Source organism: Myxine glutinosa, chromosome 6 (assembly GCF_964187855.1).
Source record: "Myxine glutinosa chromosome 6, kmMyxGlut1.1, whole genome shotgun sequence".
Taxonomy (NCBI): Eukaryota; Metazoa; Chordata; class Myxini; order Myxiniformes; family Myxinidae; genus Myxine; species Myxine glutinosa.
Genome location: NC_136266.1, coordinates 15,892,677 through 15,909,834, shown reverse-complemented (window position 1 = coordinate 15,909,834; position 17,158 = coordinate 15,892,677). Strand labels below are relative to the sequence as shown.

The window sequence follows — 17,158 nt, the reverse complement described above, 5'->3', positions numbered from 1 at the left end:
GTCCCCGGATATGAATCCAATAGAGAACTTGCGGGCAGAATTAACGTGTCAAATCGACCACTTGGACCAGCAGCCGACCTCTGTGCGTGAATTGCAGCAGGCTATTGTCACTGCATGGCAAGCGATTCCTGTCCAAACCTTGGCAAATCTCATGAACAGCATGCCTCAACGTGTACGTGCTCTCCTGAATGCTCGTGGGGGTTACACAAAGTACTGTACTGTAATTTTACTGTCCGTAATCCCAGTCGTAATTTAACTTTTGTTTTTGTTAAAAAGAAAATTGGCTAATGTGCAAAATAAAGAGATACTTCTGGAAAACGTACAGAAGTTTAACACAGTACTGTCCATGAATTGAGTTCGATATCAGTTTACATCACTTTCAAGGATCAATTTATTTGTTTCGAAATGTCAAATGTGGTTTTTGTTTCTTTTAAAGGTCACATTAACAAAATCTAGAATAATTTCAACATAATTCCAATTCACTTTTGGTTCTAAGACATCTTGAAAAGTAAGTTCACCCCCACAAAAAAAAACATTCCATATTAAATGCCAAGTCTGTAATTCCTTTCCCTGACAATGACTTCGGAACAAACCGACAGGAAACCACGCCAAAAACACCGCCACGATTGGCCGCCACCGTTTACACCTCCAAGGCCTACAAACCTCGCCTGGCACGTGTTATAACACCAGGACCACGGGGTCGGGGACGGGAGTGAGAGTGGCGCAGTGGGCGTGCCCTGGACGAACCGGCGAGTCGGGGGAGGCTCTGATTGGCAGGACAGTGCGCCAAAGCTGACGTCATCGGCCAGAGATATTAACAGCGCTGGACACCTTTGCTGGGGTTGGATCGAGAGTTCGTGTGCGCAGTTGAGCAGGAGTTGAGCGCAGTTGAGCAGGAGGACTGGTTGCGTTGTGCGCAGAGAGTTGGTTGGTTTTGCAGTGCGCAGTTGGCAGCGAGCAGTTGAGAAGCGAGTTGGAAGGACGAGACGTGCAGTCACACCTGCGTTCTCTTCGTTCCTGTCTTTTCGTGCTTCGTGTGGGGATCGACCTCGTGTGAAGCCGCTGGCCTGTGTTGGGTGCTTTGGAGCTTGGTGCACGGACCTCGTGGGCGGCGAGAGGATCGGAGCGCGGAGCAAGACCTCGTGGTGTGCGGTCGGGCCGAGCGGGCTGGTGTTGGACAGCAGCAGAAGAAGACGACAAAGACAAATAAGCCGAGCTCCGCGTGTACATTTAACATAACGTGTTCTTTTTATTAAATCACATCCCCTGTTCGTGTTTGAAATCCGTTGTGCGTGGGATCCCAATTTAGTACCTTATTTTATTACCGGTGCGTGTTTTCACTGTCTTTACTTTTCATTTAATAAATCGTTGTATTATTTTCTGTATATATCTGAACGCAGTTTCCTGTTGCATTTTAATAGATAAGGCGGCGGAGCTTTGCTGTGTCCCATCCCACCATTCCGCGCGTTTGTGCTTGATTTGGAATCCGCTATTGAGTTTTCGCCTCGGGAGTTAAAACCTCGCAATTGGCCTCCGCAACTGTGGTGTTAATCGCAGTTGCGTGACAAGTGGTGTCAGGAGTGGGATTCGAACCCGTCGGACAAATTTTTTTGTCCGCGGCGAGACATCGACACGGTCGGGCGTACATTGCGCCCGACGTTCGAACGCAAAATTTTTATAGTCGAGGCGGAGAAATTTAATAATCAATTGGGCATACGGAGCGCGATATCGCGTCTTCGTCAAATTTAAATTGTGTTTCTGGAATTAAAATAAATACGCGCGCGGGAAACAATCTTCCGGAAGGCGGATGTCGGAGATTGACGAGATGGAGGTACGCAGTGAGGCCTCCGTCAGCGTCGGGAGTGAGCCGGAAATGGGGGAAATGGAGGATAGCGTTGGAACCTCCCCCGCCGCTGGGACGGCCCCGATAGATCTCCAGACCATAGTAAATTTAATAAATGCTCAGAGGGCCGATAGTGAGCGATTGGGAAAGCAGATGGGAGACATGAACGCACAGGGTGAGCGAATGGAAAGAAAAATGGAGTCCCAGGGGAATGAATTTCGGGAAGGAATGAAGGGAATGAGTAATCGATTGGAGGAACAAATTAATGGGCTGGAAAATAAAATGAGTAAGGAGATGGGAGAAATGAAAAACAAAATGGAGTCCCAGGGGAATGAATGGAGGGAAGGAATGAAGGATATGAGTGACCAAATTAATGGATTAAAAGGGGAAATGAATGCTCAGAATGAGCAATTGGAGAACAAAATTAATTCCCAAACCAAAAACATGGAGGGGCAAATGGATAGATTAAAGGAGGGTTTGAAAGAACAGATCGAAGGGATGGACAGCAAAATTGAGGGATTGGAGGGAAAAGTGAATGAACGAATGAAAGGGGAATGAAAAATTGGAAGGAAAAATTGGGGAAATGGCACAACAGCTGGGGAAACGAATTGATGGCATAGAAGGGAGTGTGCAAAACCAAATTACGGGCAGACTGGGGGAATTGGAGGATAAAGTAGAAACTAGAGGGCTGGAGATGGAAAAAGCCATAGGGGTGGCAAGTGAATCGATACGGACAGAATTAATGTCAAAAATAGAGGAGGGCGTGACCCAGGCTGTCCGAAAGGGGGAAGCGTTGGAGGGTCGAATTGATAAAGCAAATGGGGACCTGGAAGGTTATCGGGGCCGGGTGGATGCCAGAATGAGACAGCAGAGTGAGGAATGGGGACTGCTCAACCAACAGGGGGGCAAATTGGCCGAGGAGGTGAGAGGGTTGGAAACCCGCATAAAAGAGCAGGAGCAAGGGTTAATTGAGAAAGGCCTGTGGGGGCCGCAAATGGATAATAAAAGGGTGAGTGATTTGATGCAGGAGCGACGATGTCTGGGACAATACCATCAAGGAGGAGGTTGGTCGGGTTCAAGAGAGCCTGAGGGAAGAGGTGAGTCGGTCGGTTAAACATCTTCAGGATCAGATTAAGGTGACCCAGGAGACCCTCACCATGAGCCACATTTGGACACCAGAGGCTCCGAAACGGAATACCCAGTTAGGGGGGTGTTTTGGCCCCGGACTGGATTTGGACAGAGAGGAATCGGGGAATAGAGTCTCTGGAAAAACAATCCCCCTCGTATTTTGACGGATCAGGGAGCCTCGAGGCTTTCCTGACACAATTTGAGTGCGTGTCTCAGCTCAATGGTTGGGGAGAGCGGGAGCGCATGGGGAATCTGGTGGCGACACTGCGGGGGTCAGCCGCAGACGTGTTAAACGTAGTCCCAGAGGGAATATTGACCAGCAAGGCCATCTGTGAGGCCTTGAATAACAGGTACGGGACAGGCACAAGGTGCGACCTGGTCAGGGCACAGCTGCTGCATCGCAGGCAAAAGCCTAACGAGATGTTGCAGGAGCTGGCCCAGGATATATACCAATCTGTGAGGATAGCACACAGGGACCTACCAGCACAGGCGTGGGACAAGCTGGCGATAGAAAAATTTATGGCGGCTCTCCCTGATCCCGAGGTCCGGACGTTGGTGGAGTTACAGGACCCACCCACGGTGCACCGGGCGGCGGAATGCGCGGCGAGACTGACCTTTTTGAGAAGGTCGAACCGCGCATCGGAGAGGGCACCTGTGACGGTACGGCAGGCCGAGGTGCGGGATCAGGAAAAGCCAGAGGATGACATAGGGCGAATGTTAAGGGAAATCAGCCGCCAGCTGACAAATTTGACCGGGGGCAAATTTGCAGGGAGCGAGTCACGACAGTTTGGTCCAGGTTTGCCATCGGGACGGCCTGATTTTTATCGGGCTAGGCCGGGAGAAAGGGGTGCTCCGCCTGGCTACCAGAGGGGTCCGTTCTTGGGAACTTGTTTTAGATGTGGGAGAAGAGGGCACAGTCAGAGGAATTGTCGGCAACCATATGGGCCCCCACCTCCTGACAGGCTTCGCAGCCCAGAAAGGAGGGGGCCCCCAGTAGGCCCACAGGCGCCGGACAGAGGACCACCACCTCGGCCTGGGCCAATAGCAATAGAGTGTGCGGGAAACTAGAACGAGCCGAGCATACGGGGCCATGCTCAGCTAGCAAGTGTGTGGAGAAGCGCCCTCCTTTGGTGGAAGTAGTGAATTGCGGACAAATTGGCACAGGTAATCTAAGGGTTAGATGCAAAATTGAGGGAGAATTTTGAGGCTGTGGTGGACACTGGAGCCAGTGACACCATTATCAATCCGGGTGTGCTAGACCAGAGTGTTGGAGGCTGGGACAAAATTGATAGGGTAGAAGGACACAGCCTTCAACTGGCTACGGGGGCAACGGCACCAATATTGGGACGCGGAGTGGTGAGGATGGAGTTGGGTGGCCTGGAGGTCAGCGTGGTTGTGTGGGTGGTGGGGGTGTGCGATCAGTGTCTGTTGGGACTGAGTTTCCTGGTGGAACATGACTGCCAATTAGACCTTGGGCATGGTCACATGTGGTTGGGCACCGAGAGGCTGCAGTTAGTGGGACTGGGGGATGACGAGGAGGTGTAGGGGACGTGGCTGGAGGTGCCACGCACTGTGACCGTGCCTCCCAGGTCCGAGAGAGTGGTGATGGCGGAGTTAGCAGCAGGTGCTCAACCCATTGGCCAGCTGGGGCTAGTGGAGTCGTGGTCCTCGCAGGGGACGGAGGGATTAATGGTGGGTCGCACCCTCGTAGACACCCGTGGGCCTATGCTGGCAGTCAGGCTGCTCAACTTGTCCGACAGCCCCCGCACTGTAAGGGGCGGAGCCATCGTAGCCAAATGCAGTAGTGTAGTAGAGGTCACCGGAGGAGGTGGATCCACATGCTTGCCAGTACAGCCGGAAGGAGGGCAAAATTTGGGGAAATGTGATTGGTCAGAGGGAGTGCGGGACATGATGACATGCTCTGAAGAGGGCCTAACATCGGAGCAGGTAGAGACGTTGCACAATTTGGTTGGTAAGAACTTGGGTGTTTTTTCTCTCTCCCCCGAGGATGTTGGACGCACGAGTCTCGTCAGGCACCAAATTAGTACTGGCGAGGCTCGGCCTGTTCGCCAACCGCCAAGGCGGCTCCCTTTCGCTAAGAAAGAGGAGGCAGAGGAACAGGTGAGCAAAATGGAAAAAGCCGGATTTATCGAGCCCTCGGTGAGTCCTTGGGTGTCACCCATTGTGCTGGTGAAAAAGAAGGATGGGACCACTCGGTTCTGTGTGGACTACCGCCAGCTCAATCATGTGACACTCAAGGACTCGTATCCCCTGCCAAGGATTGATGACACCCTCGATGCCGTTTCAGGCTCAAAATGGTTCTCCACATTGGATTTAAAGAGTGGTTATTGGCAGGTGGAAATGGATAAAGAGGCGAGGGAGAAAACAGCGTTCACCACAGGAAAGGGTCTCTGGCAGTTTGTCGTCATGCCCTTTGGATTGTGCAATGCCCCTGCCACGTTTGAGCGTCTGATGGAACGTGTTTTAATTGGCTTACCGTGGCAGACTTGCCTAGTCTATTTGGATGATGTATTGGTCCACGCTCCCACATTTGAACAGGCTGTTGAAAATTTGTCGGAGGTATTTGGGAGATTAAGGGGTGCCGGGTTGAAATTGAATCCGAGCAAGTGTGAAATTTTCAGGAGGGAAGTGACTTACCTGGGTCACGTGATTAGTGAGAGCGGCGTGGCCACTGACCCTGGAAAGGTAAAATCTTTAAAAGAGTGGCCCGCCCCCAAAAATGTAAGGGAGGTCAGAGGATTTTTGGGCCTCTGCTCTTACTACAGGAGATTTGTGGCAAATTTCGTGGAAATTGCAAGACCTTTGCACAAATTGACAGAGAAAGGAGCCAAATTTGTATGGTCAGAGAGCTGCATCGAGGCATTGTCACTTAAAACAACGTCTGGTGGAGGCCCCAGTTTTGGCATACCCGACGGAGGATGGCAATTACGTCCTGGACACAGATGCGAGCCAGGAAGGATTGGGAGCTGTGTTGTCACAAATGCAACAGGGAGTCGAGAGGGCTATTGCGTATTACAGTCGGGCACTTTCGAGGCCCAAACGAAATTATTGTGTTACCCGCAAAGAACTATTGGCCTTGCTGTCTGCAGTTGGACACTTTCACCCTTACCTTTATGGGAGGGAGTTTGTGATCCGAGTGGATCATGCCTCATTGCAATGGCTCCTTCGGTTCAAAGAGCCGGAGGGACAAATTGCAAGGTGGCTTGAGAGGCTGCAGCAGTATAATTTCACTGTGCAACATCGGCCTGGCAAAGCACATGCCAATGCAGACGCTCTCTCTCGGCGCCCCTGTTGGGAGGCACAGTGTAAATTTTGTGATAGACAAGAAGCCAAGGATCCAATTGGGCAGGGCCAAATTGATGCATGCCTATATGCAGCGAGAGTGACCAGGCGAACTTTGCCACAACCCCCACCTGAATTGGGCGATGTGAATTGGCAAGAGAGTCAAAGGGAGGATCCTGTTTTGGGGCCCCTTTTTCATTGGCTAGAGGACAAAAGACCTCCTTGGGAGGAGATTGCTCCACACGGGGCCCAGGTAAAGGCCTATTGGGCACAGTGGCAGATGTTGGGGTTGAAAGAGGGCTATTTGTTCAGAAAATGGGTGACACCAACGGGCGATGTAGCTTCCTGGTTGATAATTGTACCCAACAAATTGAAGGAAGTGGTTCTGGGGCACGTGCATGGGACTAGGACAATGGGACATTTGGGCGTGGCCAAAACTTTGTCCAAATTACGGCAGAGGTTCTACTGGGTGAATTCGGGCAGAGACATTCAAAATTGGGTGAGATCCTGCGACCTCTGCCACGGTAAGAAGGGACCCCCATGTGCGCGCAAGGCCCCGCTCCAGGTGTACAATGTCGGAGCACCGCTCGAGCGGGTGGCAGTAGATGTGGTGGGGCCCCTGCCAGCCACCCGCCGAGGGAATCGGTACATTATGGTGGCAATGGACTACTTCACCAAGTGGCCAGAGGCCTACCCATTGCCCAACCAGGAAGCCCGGCTGGTAGCTCAAGTTCTAGTTGAGGGATTCTTCTCCCGATTTGGCGTCCCAAGGGAGCTACACACTGACCAGGGCCGGAACTTTGAATCCGCCCTCCTGCGGTCGGTGTGCGAGCTCCTCCAAATTCATAAGACCCGGACGACCCCCCTTAGGCCTCAGTCGGATGGGATGGTAGAGAGGTTCAACCGGACACTGTTGACACAATTGGCCCTCTTTACATCTGAAAACCAACAGGATTGGGACGAGCACCTTCCCTTTATATTGATGGCATACCGGACCGCCCAGCACGCGACCACTCGGTGCACCCCCGCCTTGTTGATGTTCGGTAGGGAGATGCGAGTCCCCACAGATTTGTTGATGGGACCGTCACCAGGGGAACCGGGTGAGCCAACTGTGGAAAGCTATGCAACCAATTTGAAAGCGAGCATGGAAAAGGCTCATGAGTTTGCGAGGAAGCAAATTGGCTTGGCTTCTTTGCATATGAAAACGCGGTATGACGCTCGGGCTCACACACCTCGGTTCCTTCCTGGAGACCTTGTTTGGCTCTACTGGCCCCGGAGAAGGAAGGGGGTGTGCCCAAAACTCACCTCCCCTTGGAAGGGCCCCGGGGTGGTGCTTCGGCAGGTGACTGATGTGGTGTTCAAAATTCAGATGGGCCTGCATACCCTTCCACAGATAGTTCACGGGGATAGATTGAGCTCCTACATGGGTCGGGAGGCTCCGGGGTGGATTGGATGGGTGAGGGAGAAATTAGGTGTGGTGGATGACACTCTTGGACCCGACCAACCTGCAACTACCTGCACTTGAGGTGAGTGTTTTGAGGAGTACTGTCCCAGGCTTCAGGACTTGCTTTGGAAATTGGGGACATGTAATTTGGAGTTGGGAGGCGGGCGAGAGTGATGACATGGCCGGTGAGGGGATGGAATGGGGGCCACACAGTGTCTTGTGGGTGGCGTATGTTTTTGTGTTGTGGTTATGTGTTTTGATGTGGTCGTGAGAGTGGAACCTGGAGAGTGAGTGATGATTATTGGAGATAATGAGGGGTGATAATTGTGCTTTTGGAAATGTGCTGTTGGAAATATGTGATGGTTTAAATGTGAACTAGGGGATTTCACATGTAGCAGGCCATGGCAAGCCTTGTAACACCTTTTACACCATCTATGGAATTGTACTGAATTGTGCTGAGTTGTGTGGAGAATTGAATGGCAGCGGGGGAGGAAGTGTGTTTTGGGGTTTTGTGGGTGGGGAAGGTGTGTGTGTCCGTAGGCACAGAGCAAGCTCTGAGGAGCGATGCCTGCGGGCCCCCCTCTGCGGCAATTACCCCTGGCAACGGGTGGTAACTGGAAATTGGAGCTCGTCGGTGGAGGGTCTGGTTGGGCGCCGCGGGGTGAGGAAGTCCCGCAGTGACCCGTGTTGCTGCGCGGAAGCAGGAGGCAAGGGAGCCTGGTGTGTGTGGAGACCCTCACCGGCGAGGTAACGGCGGAAAGGGGCTGTTGGGCTGTCACGGGGCCAAGAGGTAAAGGGGGGGGGGGGCAATGAACTTGTAAGTCGGTTGACTTGTTTTTGGGACTGCGGGCACCACAGCCTGATACGCCCCCACCATCTTTTTGTGCGGTACCTCCCCGCTGCCAAGTTGAAGAATGCACACACACACGCGAATGACATCAATGCCATGGTCCTGCAGGGGGGTGTATTGGAATAAGTGCTTTGTTGACTTTCGAAATGCCTTGATGATTTTTGGAATGTAATGATGAGTTTTGGAATGAGGATGAGCGGTTAAGGGGTCTGTATTGCATGAATGTGGGCGAAATCCACCGAGCCATGTCACTCACCTGCAACATCTGGACAGGGCCCGTGAAAATTTAGGGGGTGCATTGGGATGGCCCCACAGGTAAGGTTGTGTCTTGTGGCATCCACCGGGGGACGCGGTCTGTAGACCGGGGTGTGTACAAAGGTTAGAGTTTTGAGTTTTTGTAAGATGGTTAAGTTTGTGGATAAGGTAGGAGTTTTGGTGTGTTGTTTGTTTCCTCCCTCCGCAGGAACAATGAAGAAAATGTACATACTTGCATGATGGTTAAGGGGTTTAGCATGTTAAGGAAGTGTAGGTAGGTAGTCCGACTCACTTCCCACAGCCCTTCCTGATTTATTTCATAGGTTAATTAAGTGTGTGACAGTAAGTGTTAAGGCTGGAATGGTAGCGCCTGCGGTGAACCTTGCAGGAGCTACGTTTCCAGGGGGGGGGGGGGGGGGGGGGGGCTGTGTTATGAATTTGGTAGAGCAACATCTAGAGCTAGGTAGATCTGTATAGGTAGGTATTCGACTGTCGTGACAGGGACTCTACATGTAATAAGTTCTTGATGTTTAGGCGTTTGTCGGGATAAAGTGTATAATTGTGGATCTACCGGGAGATTCGTGTGATAAGTAGTGAGGGATTAAAGATAACGCCCCTGTGAGTCTCACCTAGTAGTCAAACCTTTGTCCATTATGGCACTGCAAACCACATAAACATTAGATAGGTCCCTAGCGCAACATTAAATAATTCCTTTCCCTGACAATGACTTCGGAACAAACCGACAGGAAACCACGCCAAAAACACCGCCACGATTGGCCGCCACCGTTTACACCTCCAAGGCCTACAAACCTCGCCTGGCACGTGTTATAACACCAGGACCACGGGTTCGGGGACGGGAGTGAGAGTGGCTCAGTGGGCGTGCCCTGGACGAGCCGGCGAGTCGGGGGAGGCTCTGATTGGCAGGAAAGTGCGCCAAAGCTGACGTCATCGGCCAGAGATATTAACAGCGCCGGACACCTTTGCCGGGGTTGGATCGAGAGTTCGTGTGCGCAGTTGAGCAGGAGTTGAGCGCAGTTGAGCAGGAGGACTGGTTGCGTTGTGCGCAGAGAGTTGGTTGGTTTTGCAGTGCGCAGTTGGCAGCGAGCAGTTGAGAAGCGAGTTGGAAGGACGACACGTGCAGTCACACCTGCGTTCTCTCCGTTCCTGTCTTTTCGTGCTTCGTGTGGGGATCGACCTCGTGTGAAGCCGCTGGCCTGCGTTGGGTGCTTTGGAGCTTGGTGCACGGACCTCGTGGGCGGCGAGAGGATCGGAGCTCGGAGCAAGACCTCGTGGTGTGCGGTCGGGCCGAGCGGGCTGGTGTTGGACAGCAGCAGAGGAAGACGACAAAGACAGATAAGCCGAGCTCCGCGTATACATTTAACATAACGTGTTCTTTTTATTAATTCACATCCCCTGTTCGTGTTTGAAATCCGTTGTGCGTGGGATCCCAATTTAGTACCTTATTGTATTACCGGTGCGTTTTCACTGTCTTTACTTTTCATTTAATAAATCCTTATATTATTTTCTGTATATATCTGAACGCAGTTTCCTGTTGCATTTTAATAGATAAGGCGGTGGAGCTTTGCTGTGTCCCATCCCGCCATTCCACGCGTTTGTGCTTGATTTGGAATCCGCTATTGAGTTTTCGCCTCGGGAGTTAAAGCCTCGCAATTGGCCTCCGCAACTGTGGTGTTAATCGCAGTTGCGTGACAATATTATGGTTTGGGGCAGCTTTGCTGCATCAGGGCCTGGGCAGCTCACCATCATAGAATCCACTATGAATTCTTCAATGTACCAGAGGGTGCTTGAGGATAATGTGAGGCCATCTGACGGAAAGTTGAAGCTCAACCGAAGGTGGACCTTGCAACATGACAATGACCCTAAACATACCAGTAAATCCACCAAGGAATGGCTGAAAAGAAAGAAATGGAGGGTTCTGGAATGGCCAAGTCAAAGCCCGGATCTAAATCCCATTGAGATGTTGTGGGGGGATTTGAAACGGGCTGTGCATGCAAGAAACCCCTCAAGCATCGCACAGCTGAAAGAATTCTGCATGGAGGAGTGGGCAAAAATTTCTCCCAGTCGATGTCAGAGACTGGTAGACAGTTATAAGAAACGCCTACTTGAGGTTGTTTCTGCCAAAGGGGGCAATACCACCTATTAGAGCCAAGGGTGTACTTACTTTTTCCACATATGAAATTTGCATTTACGTTTATTAAAATTACACAATGGACTAGAAAATGTAAATGTTTCACGATATTTGTTATATTATATCACCTTTATCTATCAATATTGTTGAAATGAAGATCACATAGCTGTATGTTGAAATATGTTGAAAAAGTCAAAACTTTACATGGGGTGTACTTACTTTTTCACGTGACTGTACATACCCTCCCTCCATTTTCTCCTATTTTCTCATTCCAATATCCGTGTGTAACTAGCTGCCTCATTTGACCATCTAAGTCTTTTCTGTATTCATGAGATACATGTGTCATCCACCCCCCCCCCCCCCCCTTCCCCCACACAAGGTCCTTGTTCATATAATGCATTAGAAGTGATGGTAAGTTGATGGTCCAACATAAAAAGTGACTGAAATGCAAAAATGTGAAAGCCAAGTTGCTTCATCTTACCTTTTTGATCATTACCTCATCTTGATATAAACTCCATTCTGTGCATAATCTTGAATTAGGCTATCAACCTGGAAATCGGTGATGCCCACAACCAAAAAATAATTCACACACAAATTTAAATAATGTAGAAATGCGTTGCTATGTATGGTCCTGGTTTTGGTTGGAATCCTCTTGTGTAATCCTCCCTGCCGAGGTGGGTGAGGTGTGGTGTGAGATTGAGCAGGAGTTGGCCCTGGAGGGGCTGCAGCCGGTCGACACAGATCGCAGAGCTCTGAAACATGTGCGTCAAGCAATGGAGAGAGAGGCCCACAGGGTGGCTTCTGAGCAGCAGATGATCCTGCGGGAGCAGCACGAGCTCGAGCTGCAAGAGGAATGGTGTACTTATACACAGGTGCATGTATGTTATTACTAGGGGGGGAAAAAACAAGCTTGAATACAAAGGGTATTCAACAGTACTAGAATACACAATTTGGTGTCTGTCTGTCTGTCTGTCTATGGCCAATGCATTCAGTCAACCAACCTTGCCAGGGGGATCATGGTCCTAAAACAAAGGTTGTAGTTACCGAGGTCCCCCCCCTCCTCACCTTCCACCTGGCAAATCCAAAGGTGGGACTGATGCAAATTCTCCATGTAAATGTGAACCATGTAGCGCCGCTGCCAATGGTGGTGGGAGAGGGTATTACAAGTGACACTTCAGATGCCTTTGTTGTATCACGAGTAAGAGGCCTCTGCCTTGTTTTCCTTAGTTGTATGCAGATGAATTCCCATGTTCTATTGCCTTTTTCTGCCTTGGAAAAACGCCATGCTAAGGTGTATTGATAGCATGTGTCGTTCCATGTTATAGTGGTGTTTTCCCAAGGTCGCTTCCAATCACAAAGTAATAACAAAAACAACTAAATGGTATTCGTATAATACTTACCCCACACAGTCTTAAGAAGGACTTTATGCAAGCCAACTTTTCTGGGGGTTTTTTTTTTTGAGGTGGCACATTTTTAATTGCATCTATCTACACTTTTGAGGTAAATCTGTACAAATTATACTTTTTTAAAGTCTGCTATAGATTAGGCCTATGTTCATAAGCCTTTACAAAGTAGCTTTAATTCTTGTTTGAGTGTTTTGAAGGCTGATAAAGACGTCAGAATAGATCGCTAAAGTATAAATCGGGAGGCAAATTGCACTTCACTTTTTCCACCAGCTGAGCACAATAAAGGTTGAAGTGATTACAGTGATTCTAATTTCGCACGGTTTTCAATGTACGCTCAACATGCGCTATATCAAATGGTGATGTAACGTGATAAAGTTTCAATTTCCTTCATTGAACCGTTTTCGATGTACGCTCAATATGTTTATCAAATGGTGATGTAACGTGGTAAAGTTTAAATTTCCTTCGTTGAACCGTTTTTTATGTACGTATGCTCAATATGTGTTTTATCAAATGTTCATGTAACATGTGGAAAAGTTTCAATTTCCTTCGTTGAACCGTTTTTGATGTACGCTCAATATGTGTTTTTTGGGACATGGAATGTAGGGACAATGACAGGGAGATCAGGAGAAGTGGTGGAAGTATTGGTCAGAAGAAGAGTGGACATATGTTGTGTGCAAGAGACGAGATGGAAGGGAAGTGGTCTGAGAATGGTGAAGGGTTCGCCCCTGTCTGGTTGTTTGTTTGTGAGCAGGATATCTCAAAAAGTTGTGGACAAATTTGATCGAAACTTGGTGGACAGGTTGGGCGTGTGACAAGGACAAATAAATTAAATTTTGGTGAATATCCGGATCCGGCCACAATAATTTTTAAAGTGATTCTTCACCATTGAGAGATAGCGCCAAAACGATATACCTTCGGACCCCGCTATTTGCGGGGGATACGTTCCTGGAAAATCCACGAATAGCGAAACCCACGAATAGCGGGGCATTGTTTCAATGGAAAAAGGAGAGATAGGTTCCCGAGTCATGAAAATCCGCGAATAGAGAGGACCAAACCGCGAAGAGGCAAAATCCGCGAATGGTGAGGCAAATCCCATGAATGTCGACGATAATCCACGAAGATTTAAAAATTACATGGCCGCGAATAGAAAAAAAACCCGCGAATTTGCGGGACACTTATCCGCGAATAGAGAAACAGGTTGCATTTTATCACCTGTGTATAGCGGAACCCATGAATAGGGAAACCGCGGATAGCGGAACCGCGAATAGTGGGGTCTGGTATTACAGTACAGCAGGATGTATCAAAAAATAGTGGGTGTATTATGACAAAACTAGGCCTATCAGTGGAATAGAAAACGTAAACTGTTCAGCCTGGCGGAGGTTTTTCTCTCTCTTGAGTGAGGACTTATCTTGATTTCTCCTCCATCTAAGACATAACATCACCATTATGCGATATCAGACACGTTTCTTATCAGAACCTTGGAGAGTGTACATGAGTACGGAAGGAAGTAGACGAGGGGGAGATCCACCACATTTGTGTATGTACTGTAATAGATGGTACGCAGAATGCAGTTGCATTCATGTCACATGAAACAGACCCTGTTATGACTAACTCTATGAAAAGCTTACTAACTGAATGGACATTTAAAATACTGTATATAGCACCAACTCAACATGTCACATCTGAAATAATCTGCCATTGAGAGTTCAACACATCGAGTCACTGATGGGGCTGGGGAAGTGTGAAATCGACCAGGAAACGAGCAAGGAAACAAATCCTCAGACGGAACAAAAACATTAGTCCTGCAATATACACCATATAATATTTCTTGTTTACATCGTAGATGCAACGCCACATGGGTCAATGACAAACATTTGTTTAGCACATTTACATGAATAAGTGCTCGTTTCAATCGTACAAGAGCCAAGGTTCACATATGTGGCACATGCCTATGTACCGGTATGGATATATACATGTGTTGTTTTTGCTGAATGTGTTACTTCTGTGGCCCTTTAAATGGAAAGGCCATCGTTGTCCATTAGATGATGGTGACGCACCAGCAGGAAAAGGCTGCGCTTCAAGCCTGGAGAGACTTCGTGGCCAGAACATCCCACATCGACAATCTCAAGGTAATTTAGTGGCCTTAACAATCTCAAGGTAAACAAAAACAAAAGGTAAAGCTTAAAATCACTTTTCAAAAAATTAACGGTTACTTTTATATTTACAAAACACGTTCCAAGTGAACTAAGTATACACCATTTTGTGAGGTCTCGCCTCGAATGCTGTGTACAGATTTGGTCACCACATAAAAGGGCCTAGTTGGAATAAAGAGGGTTCACCATCGAGTGACAAGATTGAATTAATCTTCTGTGACTAGTTAGACTCAGCTTTGATGAGCGGCTGAAGGAAACAGGACTTTTTACACTACAAAGGAGGCGGTTTCGAGAGAATCTGATAAAGATGTATAAGATAATGAAGGGAAAGACAAAGTAAGGGTAGAAGAACTTTTCAGGAGAATGGACAGTGGCAGGATCAGACTGAGTAAAGAAGAAAAGAGTTAAGGTGACGTTAAAAGGCAAGGGTCTTTCACTCCGAGAGTAGTTAATGAAATGGTCTTCCTGGAAAGGTAGTGGCAGTAGAAACAGTATTTAGGTTTAAACTGAAATTAGATATGTACCTGGAGGCATTGAAGAGGTGTTGTGGAAGGGCGTGGGTGGCAGTGTGAGCTACCCATAGAGGGTTACATGGATATTGGAAGGATTGGTTGGTCCTGTCGACATCCAATATTGCACTATCCATACATGTCTGCATTCTCAGCTGCTGGAAACCTGTTCAACATGTATTGTTGTTTTCCTATTGGAATTATTCGGCCGAGGCCGAGCGAAGCGTCGAGGTCGTTTATTCTTGAAACATGAAACACCCTGCAACCCATGCCTACAGAAAACAGACGTTTTGGAATGCTGGCCACATGTTCCATCAGATCATCATGTAACTTTGGTTTAAAAAAAATATCCATGGGTAGGCGTTCTTGTGTTGAAAGTTTTGTGTCAATCACTTAAGCAGTTGCAGAAAGAACAAATTTAAAAGGGAATAAAGGTGAAAAAGTGAGGACGGAATAAATAAAAGGACCTCAGCCGACATCGCAGAACGTGGTCACGGATGGTTGTGGACGCATTTCACCAGTTTTATACATGTAGATCCTATTTCACTTTGTCAATCTTCATGTCCCGTTTGCTCTCCTGTAAATGCCTGTATAACTGTGTAAATATCCGAGGCTGTACGTGTGAAAGTTCCAAAACCATTGGTTAGCAAATCAGCAGCAGACATATTGTGTGGTCTAAAAGTATAAAATAATGCTTACTCCAGTCGAAAAATACACTGCAACATTGATTAGTTGCTTAATTAAATAATTAAAAATGAAATAAATGGTTTGAAGAATTAAATTAAAAATAAATTGTGTACTTGGGGCCATATTTTCATTACATACTGTTATGTCGGGAGGGTAGCGCAATATCTAGAGCCAGATAGATCTGTGTAGGTAGGTATCCGACTGTCATGATAGGGAATCTACCTGTAATAAGTTCTATGTGTTTAGGCGGTTTGTCGGGTAAGAGTATACCTGTGAACATACCAGGATGTTTGAGTGTTAGATAGTATAGGGATTAAGAATAAAGCCCCTGTGTGTCACACCTGGTCATCAAACCTTTGTCCCTTATGGCAATGCACACCTGTAGACACTTAGTTAGGCCCTTTAGTGCACGCATTAATTAAATTCCCTTCCCTGACAAGCCTTAGGAAGAAAACGGACAGGAAGCCAGTTCAGGGCACCGCCGCATGGACCGCAGCCAGCTACACCTCCGCTCGGCTTTGAGTAACATGCTACGTGCTATGACCACGCTACATGCTACGTGCTATGATCATGCTCCAGGCCTGTGGAGGGCACTGATTGGGTGGTGCGCCGAGGCTGACGTCACCGCAGCAAGGTTATAAAAAGGGTGTGCCGAACTCTATGCGCAGTCCTAGCCCGAGTTCGCTGGCTTGCTTCTGGGAGTTCTCTTGAGTTGAGTGGAGTTCGCTTGCTTCTTGCACGTTCCTTTGTCTCTCTGGCACGTCCATCTCTTGGGAGAGCTGACTGGGACTTGGCAGACCGATCGTGTGTGGAGATCGACCTCGTGTGGAGCCGCTAGCCTGCGTTAGACGCGTGGTGCTGGGAGCGAGGCCTTGTGGTGCTTGGAGCGAGGCTGGGTGGTGCTCGGAGGCGGACGGAGAGGGCGCATAGGACGTGGACGATACACTGCAAGACTACAGACGAGATAAGGCTGCACTCACACCCCACATTTACAAGTACACAACGTTTTCTTTTATTAATTCATATTCCCTTGTTCGTTTCTGAAGTCTGGTGTGTGGGATCCCAAATTAGGAATTAGATTTATTGTCGCGTTTACCTGTCCCTACCTTTTATTTGAATAAACCCTTGCATTATTTTTCATTCCTTGTTAAACCCATGTCCGTTTGAGTTCGTTTGCCTTCCACAGGTACGTGCTTTTACCACAGCTCCCATTTTCCTTCTTCCTCCCGCATTTGATAGTAAAATCTGTATTTGGTCGTCGCCTCCAATTAAATCCGTTTGGTACATCCGTGAGCCCTGGTATTAACCGAAGGGTCCACGCGACAATACGTATCGAGGGGAGGAGAAAGGACAATGGAGGGAGCAGAGAATGCAGTTTGGGAGGAAATAGTAGTAAGCGGAGAGAAAGTAAGAAGCATGTTTGGAACTTCA

The 17,158-nt window shown here is 48.5% G+C and overlaps 1 protein-coding gene across 1 annotated transcript in view; it reads left to right on the top strand.

The window, feature by feature from the left end:
* CFAP69 (cilia and flagella associated protein 69) overlaps positions 1-17,158 on the top strand; it is a 104,088-nt gene that overhangs the window by 72,049 nt on the left and 14,881 nt on the right. Inside the window, exons 18-19 of the mRNA XM_068119291.2 lie at positions 11,647-11,844; positions 14,421-14,507. Of these exons, the coding sequence (XP_067975392.2) occupies positions 11,647-11,844; positions 14,421-14,507 (285 nt within the window). The remainder of the gene's footprint in view (positions 1-11,646; positions 11,845-14,420; positions 14,508-17,158) is intronic.